The 11,533-nt window shown below is 36.8% G+C and overlaps 1 protein-coding gene and 1 long non-coding RNA gene across 2 annotated transcripts; one reads left to right on the plus strand and one right to left on the minus strand.

Moving 5' to 3' along the window:
- The first annotated feature begins 570 nt into the window (after positions 1–570).
- LOC112184204 lies at positions 571–4,625 on the plus strand. Its single transcript, XR_005804480.1, has 5 exons — positions 571–687; positions 1,386–1,459; positions 2,485–2,538; positions 2,630–3,270; positions 3,371–4,625. It is a non-coding gene; the product is annotated as an uncharacterized LOC112184204 (long non-coding RNA).
- Positions 4,626–5,438: 813 nt separating this feature from the next.
- On the minus strand, positions 5,439–10,374 carry LOC112184171 (disease resistance protein RUN1). Its single transcript, XM_040512536.1, has 6 exons — positions 9,667–10,374; positions 8,289–9,393; positions 7,902–8,177; positions 6,914–7,804; positions 6,107–6,846; positions 5,439–5,929 (listed from the first exon to the last, which is right to left on the minus strand). Exons 1-5 carry the CDS (start codon positions 10,161–10,163, stop codon positions 6,205–6,207), a joined length of 3,411 nt encoding a protein of 1,136 aa, XP_040368470.1. The 5' UTR covers positions 10,164–10,374; the 3' UTR covers positions 5,439–5,929; positions 6,107–6,204.
- Between the last annotated feature and the right edge of the window lie 1,159 nt (positions 10,375–11,533).

The following is an 11,533-nucleotide window of genomic DNA, read 5'->3' on the forward strand; positions in this document are numbered from 1 at the left end:
TTCCATACTGTTCATAAGGAATTGAAAGGACGGTTTTGCCCTTGATTTTTTCCCACAATTTCAGTCTGCCATTCTTCTATTACCATCTGATTTGATGGTAAATGAGAGTGCCTTCTGTTTTAGAATAGAAAAGAGCGGAGCAGGCGAAGGCGATAGAAAATACTGCACTGATGGAATCGAAAGAAGAAGAGAAGAAGTTTAGTTTGGATAAATACTGGGTCGTCGTTTTTGTGGATTTTGACTTAGAGTTACGGCCATGCCGTTGATGTGTGGATAACAACCATGACTGTTTGTTTCGGTGCACAGAGAGAGAGAGAGAGACTGTGAAAGGAGAAGAGGAGTAATCGATCTGGATTTGTTTAATCAACATCAGTAAAAGTCAACTTGATAAAATCAACATCGACATGACAGTTATTCATCTTTTGTTGATATAACTGAAGTGATTTTCTTTAATTGGTTATTTGTTTTCACGTTTCCAAGTACAGTGATCGATTTCCCAGCTTTTAACGATCTGTGCAGGTGAAAGTTTTGGTTTTGTTAATCAAAGCTTATCTGATTCAATTGTTCATGTATGTATGAAATTTGGTTTTCTTTTGTGGCCTCTACTTTAGCTTTTCAATCGCTCCGACAACTAAAACTTTCTGATGCCCTCAGAGATAAATGTTGAACTGAAAACAAATAAAAGAGGTTTGGTTTTTAATCTTATTCATATTTGTTAATATTCAGTCAATTATCACAATTAATTCTTTTGATCTTCAAATGTTTATTGTAACTCTAAACACTGCTTGATTGATTTCTGAGGTTTGATGTAAAATTTGGGGTTTTGATTGATGGTTTGTAGATTGATCTCATAGAAAATCAATTTGAAAATTTGAACTGATTTCTTCAATCTGAGATAAATAACAGTAAAATTGTTGGGTGTTACTTTTGAAATGCCACTTTTTATCTGATTCTTGAGTGCAATTTCATTCATATCTACTGTGATTCTTTGCACAACTGTAATTCTTTTGCTTTGGTTCTTAACAATGTAAAGTTTCTGGGAAATTGGTTTTTTTGATACTTTTTTTTTACAGCTACCGTGTAACATATACTGATATACTGTGTGTTGATTGATTTTATGCTTTCTAACTATATGACTCCAAGTACAATATGTCATTAAAAGTCTGTTTTTGTTTCTAAAATAGATAAAATCCTATGTTGCAACCTCCACCTGAGTTTTCTGTAGTACATATTATTACCTGCCACCATGCTTTTTCAAGTACATTTGTAATTTACTGATGCCCTTCTCAAGCCTTCTATCTCTAATAGTCTCTAGCAGAAAGAACATGGCTTTATGTTCCTTTTCATTAATCTTTTTATTTAAACACAGTATCTACCTCTTGCAGAGACACGAATAAAAATTTTACTTGAAGAGGCACATGACTGGAAGCTTCCCACTCCATGCAAGCCAATACCACAGGTAACACTCATCTAGACAAAAGTTATCCTTCTCTATCAACTGTCTAGAGAAATTGCTAAACCTGCATGATAGTTAAATGTCACTTTTCATTTTTGTTTATTTTGTACTGTTATTTAATAAGCACTCCTTTCCTGATTTATAATTGTCATCAACACCAAGAAAGGGCTGAGGGTAGAAAATGTTGCAATTGAAACTCTGGAAGTCTTATTTTGCAGACTAAAACACACATTGCTAAATTGATTAGCTCCGTTTACATATGCATTACATTTCAATTCTGCAAGCAAATAAGGTTCTAAGTCGTACGATTGTGTAATCTCTCCACCGCATGCTGAACTTTCATGTGACCAGAATCGCACCATTTAAAAACTTTTCAATGATACATGTTGTGTCATGCGAATCGATTATATAAATCAAATGATCCAGGTTGTGGTTCCTGGTCTACTAAGGGATACTTGCCCCTTTAGGTCGATTCACCGTTTGACAAAAAATAACTTCATCCTTGACAACCAAGGATATGATTACAGGTTATCTATCCTTGGATGAGTATGCATCCTTCTATGATTGCCGGTCGAAAGTCGATTCATTGTCACATACTCTTAGTATATTCGAAAAGAATTCTGCCTTTATTTCTTCATTGAAGTTTATCGTCTTTACGAATTCATCTGTGTTTTCATTCGAATCGAAAGGTTTTAAGTGTTTAGAGATGGAGTACAATTTTGGGTGCAGATGAGCAGCACTGCTAACTGAACTTTGCTTGAATTTTTTTGCGGACTTCTTGATTTGTTTCTGATTTTGTTTGATGGCTTTGATTGCTCTTCTGTGGTTTTGTTGTTCGATTAATTGTGATTAGTTAAATACTTTGTGAAGAAATTTTTTATTTAGTGTTTCAAATTTGATGCAATAAATTGTCGTTGTTATTCTTTTGTTACTGATTAATTTTAACATTCTATTATTGTTTTGTTTATGCTATCTGATGACTTGATCATGCTTGGTGCTATACCTTAATCATGCTCTTGCTTTTGCAGGTAGCTGAGAGCCTGAAGCTGGTGAGAACAAAGAGAGAAAGCATTTTTCGCCTGGTAATTTTTCTGGATCTATGATGCTTTGCAATTTTGAATCTGATTAGCTGCTAAACAATTTCAATAACTTATATTTTTTTGTCTGATTCAGTTTGCCTTTCATTCTTTCTGGGTTCGAATTTAGAATCAGCAGCCATAAGTTGAATGGTTCTTGCAAATCATGTAAGTAGGTCTTCAACTTTTATTCATTAGAGTTGTGACTGTGAACTGCGTTGGAATATATCAGCAGTTCCTCTTCAGAAAACATGAAAAACTCATCTTTGACTCTCTAGCTAACTAGAGCTGAAACGTGAGGAACAGAGAAAATGAATACAAAGGAGAGAAAAGGCGAAATAGAACATTGAGGGAGGCATAGAAAAGAAACTGAGAAGAAAGAGATCATTGAAGAAATGAAGTTCAGATTGGTAGCTTAATTGAATTATTATAAATGGGAGTCAAAACTGATTTTGATCCTAAAATTTATTTGTTATTGAATCCTAGGTTTTAGCGTAGTAAGATTATAGAAACTTTTGATCAATTCTTATATATGACTTAGGTTTGTCAAGTGTAAAACAACCTGAGGTTTGACTCAAGTTGGTTTTCAACATAGAAATGGAAAAAAAGAGGAATACCTAAAGCTTTTGAGTATCACAATCTATTCATAAGTACAAAGGGAAGGAGTGGACTAAAGCATTTTTTTTTCCCTTTGGAGAAAAGGATCACAGGGGAGAGCCTGGAGTAGATGTATAATGGGTATTTTTCAGCCTTTTGCCTCCTTTCATTACATTGCCCTTTTGCTTCCTTTATGCTTAAATTACTCATCCTCTACTTTTCCTTTTCTTTTTTAGCTCAGTGCTCATTGCTCCTTCGCAACACAGAACATGGGGTTGAAGGTCAGTTACTTTTTTAATTGTTTAGTTAGCAGCAAATCTATAATTTAAAGTTGTAATTTGTTGGGAGGATGGAGTACCATAGAGCCATAGAGTGTTGAAGTTACAAAAGAACTTTAATCTCTTTTGTCATAATTATACAGCAATAGTAATCTACAGCTACCATTTTGACAGTTCTGTGAGGAAATACATTTTGATCAGGTACCATCTCTAGCTTGCAGAGAAATTGAAATGTATACAAAGCATAGAACTATCATTAGGGGACTAGATAATTTTCTTCCTACAAGTGAGAGAATGCAACGGAGATAGAGGAAGAGCAAAGCGTATGAAGTTGTCGGATACTAAGTGGGTAGATTGCCTCTACCTACATGGCAAGCTTTTGTACTGAAATCACATCTACCATTTTGTGATGACATGATGGTTTGTATATATATTGCATATAGAATGCAGCTTCTAGAACCGAGTAGACACAATGTAACTCGTTAATGAGAGAAATTAACGAGTTTGGGAACTGTGCACGCCTTCAAGGAAGAATGTGTTAGTTGGTGAAGTAATTAACTAACCATTATTTTTTTTTTGGGCCTCGGAACATTTCTATAAAGCACACACTTGTTATGACTTGGTGCTACAGAATATTCAAGGTGACAAAGTTTGGACAATTCAGTGTTGTTCATACAAAAGAAGTAACGGAAGAATACAAGCAATAATTTCAGGTGCTGGTTGGAAAGCATTTAGGCAGGACAATCATCTGGAAGAAGGTGATGTCTGTGTGCTAGAGGTGATAAAGGAACGTAAGTGCAGAGTTTCGATATTCCGAGCTAAAAAGTGAAGATAACATGAATTGTTCATAGTTCCAGAGCATACTCTTTTGAGGTTAGATGTGAGGAAAAGTTAAGTGTCATCTTAAAGAAAGATTAGTGGTAGAAGAAGCTCAGAGGAAGTATTGCTATCAATGTAAAAATGAGTGCCTTTGGTTGGATTCGAGTACTATTTTCATTGGCAGATATTCCTATGTCTCACGGGATAGTTTGCCACAGTTGCTCCTCTCTTTTATCCAAACTATGTCGAGCATTCTTCTGTGCAGTGAAAAGAAAGACTGAGATCAGTACACCAATGTTTGACATTTAACCATGTACACTTCTAAAAGAAATTTTTCATTCTTTGGGGTAAATAGACAAGTTGTCAGAAATCATTTCATCAATACAAACATCTCATTTACATATGTTGAAGAGCTTATGATGCCTAAAATCATTTGTAGAGTTATTAGGGAAAAAATTACAAACAGTACCTGAATTACGGGCCACTAATAACTTTCGTACCTCAACTTCAAAAACTATCACAATGGTACCCAGATTATCTAACACGAACTAACATTCACACATGCCGTCCACTTTGCCGTTAACGGTGTTAAATTTACAAGGGTAAATCTCACATTTCACTGTTCACCTCTCTTACCATGGTACTGTTCATTTTTAAAAAAAAATTCCTCTCCTCAGAAAAAAAAAATTAAATTTTAAAAAATGAACAGTACCATGGCAAGAGAGATGAACAGTGAAATGACAGATTTACCCTTGTAAATTTAACACCGTTAACGGCAAAGTGGACGGCATGTATGAATCTTGGGTCGGGGTGAAAAGTCCGGATACCAAAATGATAGTTTTTGAAGTTGAGGTACGAAAGTTATTAGTGGCTCATAGTTTGGGTACTGTTTATATTTTTTTCCCGAGTTATTACTTTAACACTGTCAACGTACTGACATAGTTAGAACTATGGTGCAAGGCTCAAAAAGTCGCTGCTTTAATTTGGGTGCCTATGATTGAGTGGCCGGCGAGAAAGACCTCTCTCAAGCCTTGGAACTCCGAACTCCATCCAAAATTCCAAATCAGTGTTCTAGTTTAGTGGTGTGATGAATGTAAATAATAAACTAGATGGTTCAATGACAAAAAAGAAATGTAACAAATGTATGGACTTTGGTTTTGAGTACTCTTTCTTTTTTAGACATTTTATTGTTTATATCCAACACTTTGTAAATGGTTTTTCAATTGTAAATTGGTACTTCTCATTTGGTCAACTGTACTCATAATCTGCACCATTCCTTTGATTTGAATGAACGGTGGTGATTTTGGTCAAATACAACTTTTGCGAGTCTTCAAACACTGACACAGTGACAACAACAACAATTAATAGAACCCTCAAGGGTGAACAATTCAGTTAAAAAACTCTGCATAAGTTCTTCTGCTCTTGCCAGACAAAAATGACCTTCAAAATTTGGAATTTTCAGCTTCACTTGGCTTCATGCTCAATGGCTTCTTCCCCCAACAGAGATCGAAATCCAGAGGACTCTCCATTCTTCTGCTTCAGGATTGTTGATCTTGATGATATCAAAGGCGGGAATAAGGTTGTAAACTTACACCTTTACTTATGTCTTTCTCATAATCTTCTTAAAGCTTGTGACATTATAAGCTGAAACATGCATTTGCTTCAGTTCTCATCTTCTTTCCTTAGCTTGAAAGATGAAACCTCTGAAACAAGATTACCGTAAGACAAAACTTCTTGATTCAGTTTTCTAAAGTCATGTTATTGATCAAGATGGCAGAGCAAATGGTAAAATGTGTCTCGACATAAGAGCACAAGAGAGAGGAAAAATATTGAGAATATCCAGTTGCAACTAGGAGTCAAAATGTGAAATGGTCACTTACTTCTTATGAATAGTGAGAATAGCAGATTAGCAGTGTTGGCCTTTCATTTTTTGCTTTGAGGATCTGGACAAAGCAAGACAGTGTCTTCTAAAATTCTTTCATTCTTCTGCAGAGTAATATTCGTCGTCAGAGCACCACTTCCGCTTGTTGCTGCCTAGTGTTGCCTTAACCATGGCACCTTCTTGTTCATCCACAGCCTCGTAAAGAGAAATGCTGCTGTTCTTGGATTGGTTCATTTTACTGATCAGCTGTTCCGTGAAGTGCTCGTACAGTGCCCAGACCCCACATTTCTTCACCTTTATGCATCTGTTGTTTCCTACAGCTCGAGTGATTTCGAAGGAAAACGTAACCTCATTGCACGTGTCCTCCGGACAGCACGTGTCCTCCGGACAGTTCTCAGGCATCCGGAAAGGGCTTGGCAAAACAACTAACAAAAGGTGATCTGAAACAAATTGTTTTACAGGGAAACCAACACCTACAGTGCCAGTACCATAATCGTTCCAATTACACCAAATTTGACAGGTATCAGGATCTAAATCGGGGTCTTCAGGAACGGCAGACGGATTGTCTTGAGGTACAATTAGAGCACACACAGCAAACCCAATCCACCTGCTATTATTACATGCATCCCAAGGTAACTTCTCAGTTACCGAGTCTCCCACACTTTGATTATTGAACCACTCTGGAATTTCACTTCCAGGAATTACAAAACGGAAAAACTCAAAAGAACAAGGGGGTTCCTGCACCATATGAACCATTATGAGAGAGAGAGAGAGAGAGAGAGAGAGAGAGAGAGAGAGAGAGTACCTCAACCAACCGCTTTATCACTGAATATAAAAAATAACTAGAATCTTGACAACTCAAGCAATTGCTGCAATGGAGCCAAAATTCCGATAATCTGCTCAAATTTGGTGGATCTGGAAACACTTGTAAGGAAGTACAATTGTCGGTTAACACTTCTAAGTCGTCACTTGCCGGAAGTTTAGGCAATTGTTGAAGCCTTGTGCAATTCTCCACATCAATACTTTCAAGCTTAGAAAGCAAATGAATGCTTGCAGGAAGGCTCACAAAATTGTTTCCTCTGAGTCTCAACCACTGTAAGGAGGACAGAGAACCAATGTCATTGGGAATTTCTCCTTCACAGAGATTACAGTCATTCAGATTTAATGCAGTTAAAGAAGAGAAATGCTTCAAGGAAGCTAACAGAGGAACCAAAGGGTGAGGACTCTTTCTTGGAAATAAGCCAAAAGATGATACAATGAGATTCTGCTTAAGAAAAAGGGAGTATGGCTGCTCTCTTATAACAATTCCACTCAAATCAAGCCCCACCAAACTCTCACTCAAGTGCTCAATTGATGAAGGCAGTTTCTCAACAGCAGTCCCACCTAAAAAAAGCTCTGATAATCTTTTCGTTTGCCCCACAAATTCTGGAATCATTTTCAGTTTTGAGCAGCCAGATACATCAAATGTTTCAAGAAACTCCATATTTACTTCACTTGGTAGGCTCTTAATACTTTTGCAGTTTCTAAAATTCCAAATTTTGAGTATCTTCAGCAATGCAATGGATGGATGAATCTTAACTAAATTGGTACAACCTTCAAGAACCAACTTCTCAAGATTTGGAACACCGGTGAAGTCTGGGGTCCTTCTCAAGTTTATGGAGTAACTAAGATCGATGGATTTCAACTTGCCCAAGTACTGTAGAAAACATGAAGAATGGTAGAATAATTAGCTTCCATGCATGAACTTTAAGATTTTATTGTATTTGTGCAATAGCAGATATTCAATAACTTACTTTTATTCCATTCCAGAGGTAAGTAATATTGCTATGAACCAAACTAAGTTCAGTAAGTTCATCTGGTTGAAAACCTGGTGGGAGAGATTTTGAAGGATACCAACTCCATTTCAGAATTCTCAAGGCATCAGGAAGAAATTTTGGGCCAAGAGAAAGCCTCAAATTATGAATGTAGAGCAGCTTCAGATTACACATTTTAGAGAAGGCTTCAGGATTCCAATATGCCTCTTCTAATTTATGTAAATGTAAGAATATGCCTTCAATGGCTTCTGTTCCCTAATAATTGAAAGTAACAGATATGTCAATTCCAGGATTAAGTATGTTTCATGTTAAATAAAATGGACAGTGCTATTCAAGCTTGGCAATTCAATTTGTTTAAATTCTTACCGTATTCTTTGCGAATACATGAAAAATGTCGTTGCGAAGCCACAACCGACTGCGTCCACCAGGCTCTTCATAAGACTCTTGCCGAACAATTTCACATCCCATTTCTCGTATCAAATCATGTATAATTATTTGATTGTCGAATGGTGAAATTGTTAAGAGAGATTTCTCAACAAGAACATCTATTACAATACGAGTGCAAATGTCAAAACTATATAGTAGTTCAATGATTAACTTGGCTGTACATTGCGAAGAAAAACATGCGATGTCCAGAAAAATTTTCTTCTCCATCTCATCAAGTCCATCATAACTCACTCTTAGCAAATCAAAAACTGTTTTGTCTGGAGTATTCTGTAGTTTTGCCAATGCAGAACTCCATGAATGTAGACTTCTTTTGTACAAGAAAGACCCCAAAGTTTTAAGAGCTAAGGGAAGACCTCCAACATGGTTAACGAAACAGTGAGAGAGCTTTGCATAATCTTCATCCGGCTCATATTTCCCGAAGGCTTTCAAACTAAACAGCTGAAGAGCTTCATCTTCTTCTAATCCCTTCAACTCATATGGTTTTTCTATACCATGTGTGACTAGTACATGCCGGTTTCTAGTTGTAATGATGATTCTACTCCTTAAACCAAACCAGTCTTTTTCTCCCACCAAATTTTCCAATTGCTCTGATTGATCCACATCGTCAAGAACTAGAAGAACCGCTTTATTACAAAAACATCTCTTTATCATAGTGATTCCACCATTAACATTCCATACTGGAACATTTTCTTCCTTCAAGAGTTGGGAAAGAATTTGTTTTTGTAGATAAACTAGACCATGGTCTGCGGAAGCCTTTCTGACATCATCAAGAAAGATGCAAACATCAAATTCATGAGAGATTTTCTCATAAACTAGTGTAGCAAGGGTTGTCTTACCGATACCACCCATCCCCCATATCCCTATAAAGCGAACATCATTTGCTTCTTTATCTAAAAGAACATCTATTTCCTCCAGCTTAGCATCCATTCCAACTAACTTCCCTGAGGAACCACATCCTGTGGGATTAGGATGCACTTTCTTGCACAGTGCTTGCACAATCTCTCTGATAAGCTCTGTTTCATACCTACAACAAGAATATAACAAATCCCCTGCTGAAATATGAACATATTGAATATAAAGTTCACTTGCAAGATAGAACTGAACCGCAAGAATAAAGTGGTATTCTATGCTCCTATAGAGTATTGAAACTTCACATACGTGAGTCATCCAATTAGTTCAATGTGCATGGCATAATGTGTGAAGGCACTCACTAATTTAAGCTAACATTTTTGAAGTTTCAATACTCACGAGGATTCAAACATTGAAATACGTTATCGAACGACACATTCGATCTTACCTATAATCCTTTGAAGTCCATCCAGCGAGACTGGCCACTTTGGTTAAAGCATCTCTCCACCCTTCCACCTCCTTATTACCTTCCCCAAACTTCTCTTCATGTTCTTGAAACGCTTCAGCAAAGCTGCCCCTTTGATGTCTCACATGAGAGGGATCCACCTCATAAAAGATTGGCAGAATTGTCCTCCTCTCCTCCATGCATTCAAGAATCTTAGACAGTTCAAGCAAGCACCACGTGGAGGTAGCATATTTCGGCGAAAGAACAACGATCGCAAACCTCGATTGCTCAATTGCTGTGAGGAGTTCTGGGGAGATGGCTGTGCCTCTTTCAAGTTGTGGATCGTCCCTGAAAGTCTGGATTCCTTGCCGCTGCAACTCTTTGTATAAGTAGTCTGTGAAGCCCTTACGTGTGTCTTCGCCTCGGAAGCTCAAAAACACGTCGTATTTCCACGGGAAAGCTGAACCATCGGAGGCTCTAACTTGGGTGCTCAACGCCATTGGAAAGTGGGTGATTGGTGATCAGAATTCTACTCCAAACGCATAAATGCATAATCACTAGAAAAGAAATTGTACCCGATCGAGAAAAAGGGGTTTCAAGTAATGGAAATAATGGAGAAGAGAGAGAGAGAGAAGAAGACGACGGAAAGAGAAGACTTGGCTGAAAGTGAAACATCACTAAACTTGTATTGTATTGGCTCTGGCTTCTGGGTGAGAAAGTAGTTTTATTAATTAAAAGGTTTTAGTTGTTTGATGTAACAGAGTGCCCTGTGCTGAAAAGAGCATGAAATTTTTTTTTTTTTTTTTTAAACCCCACCCCATTCCCACCCTTGATGTGGCTCGAACTCCTGACTTTTTATATATGAGACCAAAGTCTTACCATCCCACCAAACACACACACCCAAAAGAGCATGAAATTACAACACGCTTGCCTTCATGTAATCTCAATCTATTAATATTTCATCTAAGATAAAAGGTTTATTCGGTCAAAAAATGGAGGAACGTTTAAACGTTCTTTAGCATCTCACCGTATTTGTCCGCAAGTTTGAATCGGTAGAAGGAAGGTTGTATATTGTCATCTTTGCTTGTTTTTTCTCATAATCTTCTTAAAAGCTTGTATATTTCGTAAGCTGAAAAATGCATTTGCTTTGAAAGTTGAAACCTTCAGAATTTAGGAGCATGCATTTGCTTAATTTCTCAACGATTTCAGCTTAGAAGTTAAGTTTACAGTTTTTTTTGTCAATTATCCTTTAAAAAGACCCCAAAAAAAAACATGCATTTTCTTCATTTTGTGGCTTGAAAGTTGAAATCTTTAAATGATTTTGTTTCTCATTTGTTAGCCAAGAAAAATGATCTGCTTGATTTCTGAATTTTTGCAGCTTGAAAGCCAAAACCTTTACATTTTTTTTTCTGAAGAACATACATTTACTTAATATTTTTCATGCTCCTTGTTCTTGAATATTGAGACCTGTTCATGTTTTTTTTCTGTTTTTTTTAGTAAAGAAATGGAAGAAACTACATGCATTTTATGATCAATTTTCGGTTTTGGTTAAAGTCCTTTAGCAATGGAAGTTGAGCGAAGACAAACTTTACTAGTAGAGTATGGATTTACCTGATCTGCTTTATTTTGTTGTATTCTCTCAGTTTGTGGCTTGGTATGGAAATGTCAATTGTTTAGCTTCACTACAGTTCAGTTTGGGCTATCTAGGTGTACATTTGCAATCCAGGCATTAATGTACACGCACACAGGCAAGAAGCAGCTTTAATGAGTTTGAGCTCGAGGCTTGTTTCGCATAACAAGTTTTCACCTTTATTGGGTTTATATTCCCTTGGCCTTGGCTTTTAGCTGTATATTCATCTTCTCATCTGTT

The sequence above is a fragment of the Rosa chinensis genome, chromosome 1 (genome assembly GCF_002994745.2).
Source record: "Rosa chinensis cultivar Old Blush chromosome 1, RchiOBHm-V2, whole genome shotgun sequence".
Classification (NCBI taxonomy): domain Eukaryota; kingdom Viridiplantae; phylum Streptophyta; class Magnoliopsida; order Rosales; family Rosaceae; genus Rosa; species Rosa chinensis.

Excerpts from the sequence above, each read along its gene's own strand:
- LOC112184171 (XM_040512536.1), bottom strand. The coding sequence starts at position 10,163 with ATGGCGTTGAGCACCCAAGTTAGAGCCTCCGATGGTTCAGCTTTCCCG. Across the intron at positions 9,394-9,666 it reads TGGACTTCAAAGGATTATAG|GTATGAAACAGAGCTTATCA; the intron begins GTAAGATCGAAT and ends TTCTTGTTGTAG. Across the intron at positions 8,178-8,288 it reads ATGTATTCGCAAAGAATACG|GGAACAGAAGCCATTGAAGG; the intron begins GTAAGAATTTAA and ends TTCAATTATTAG.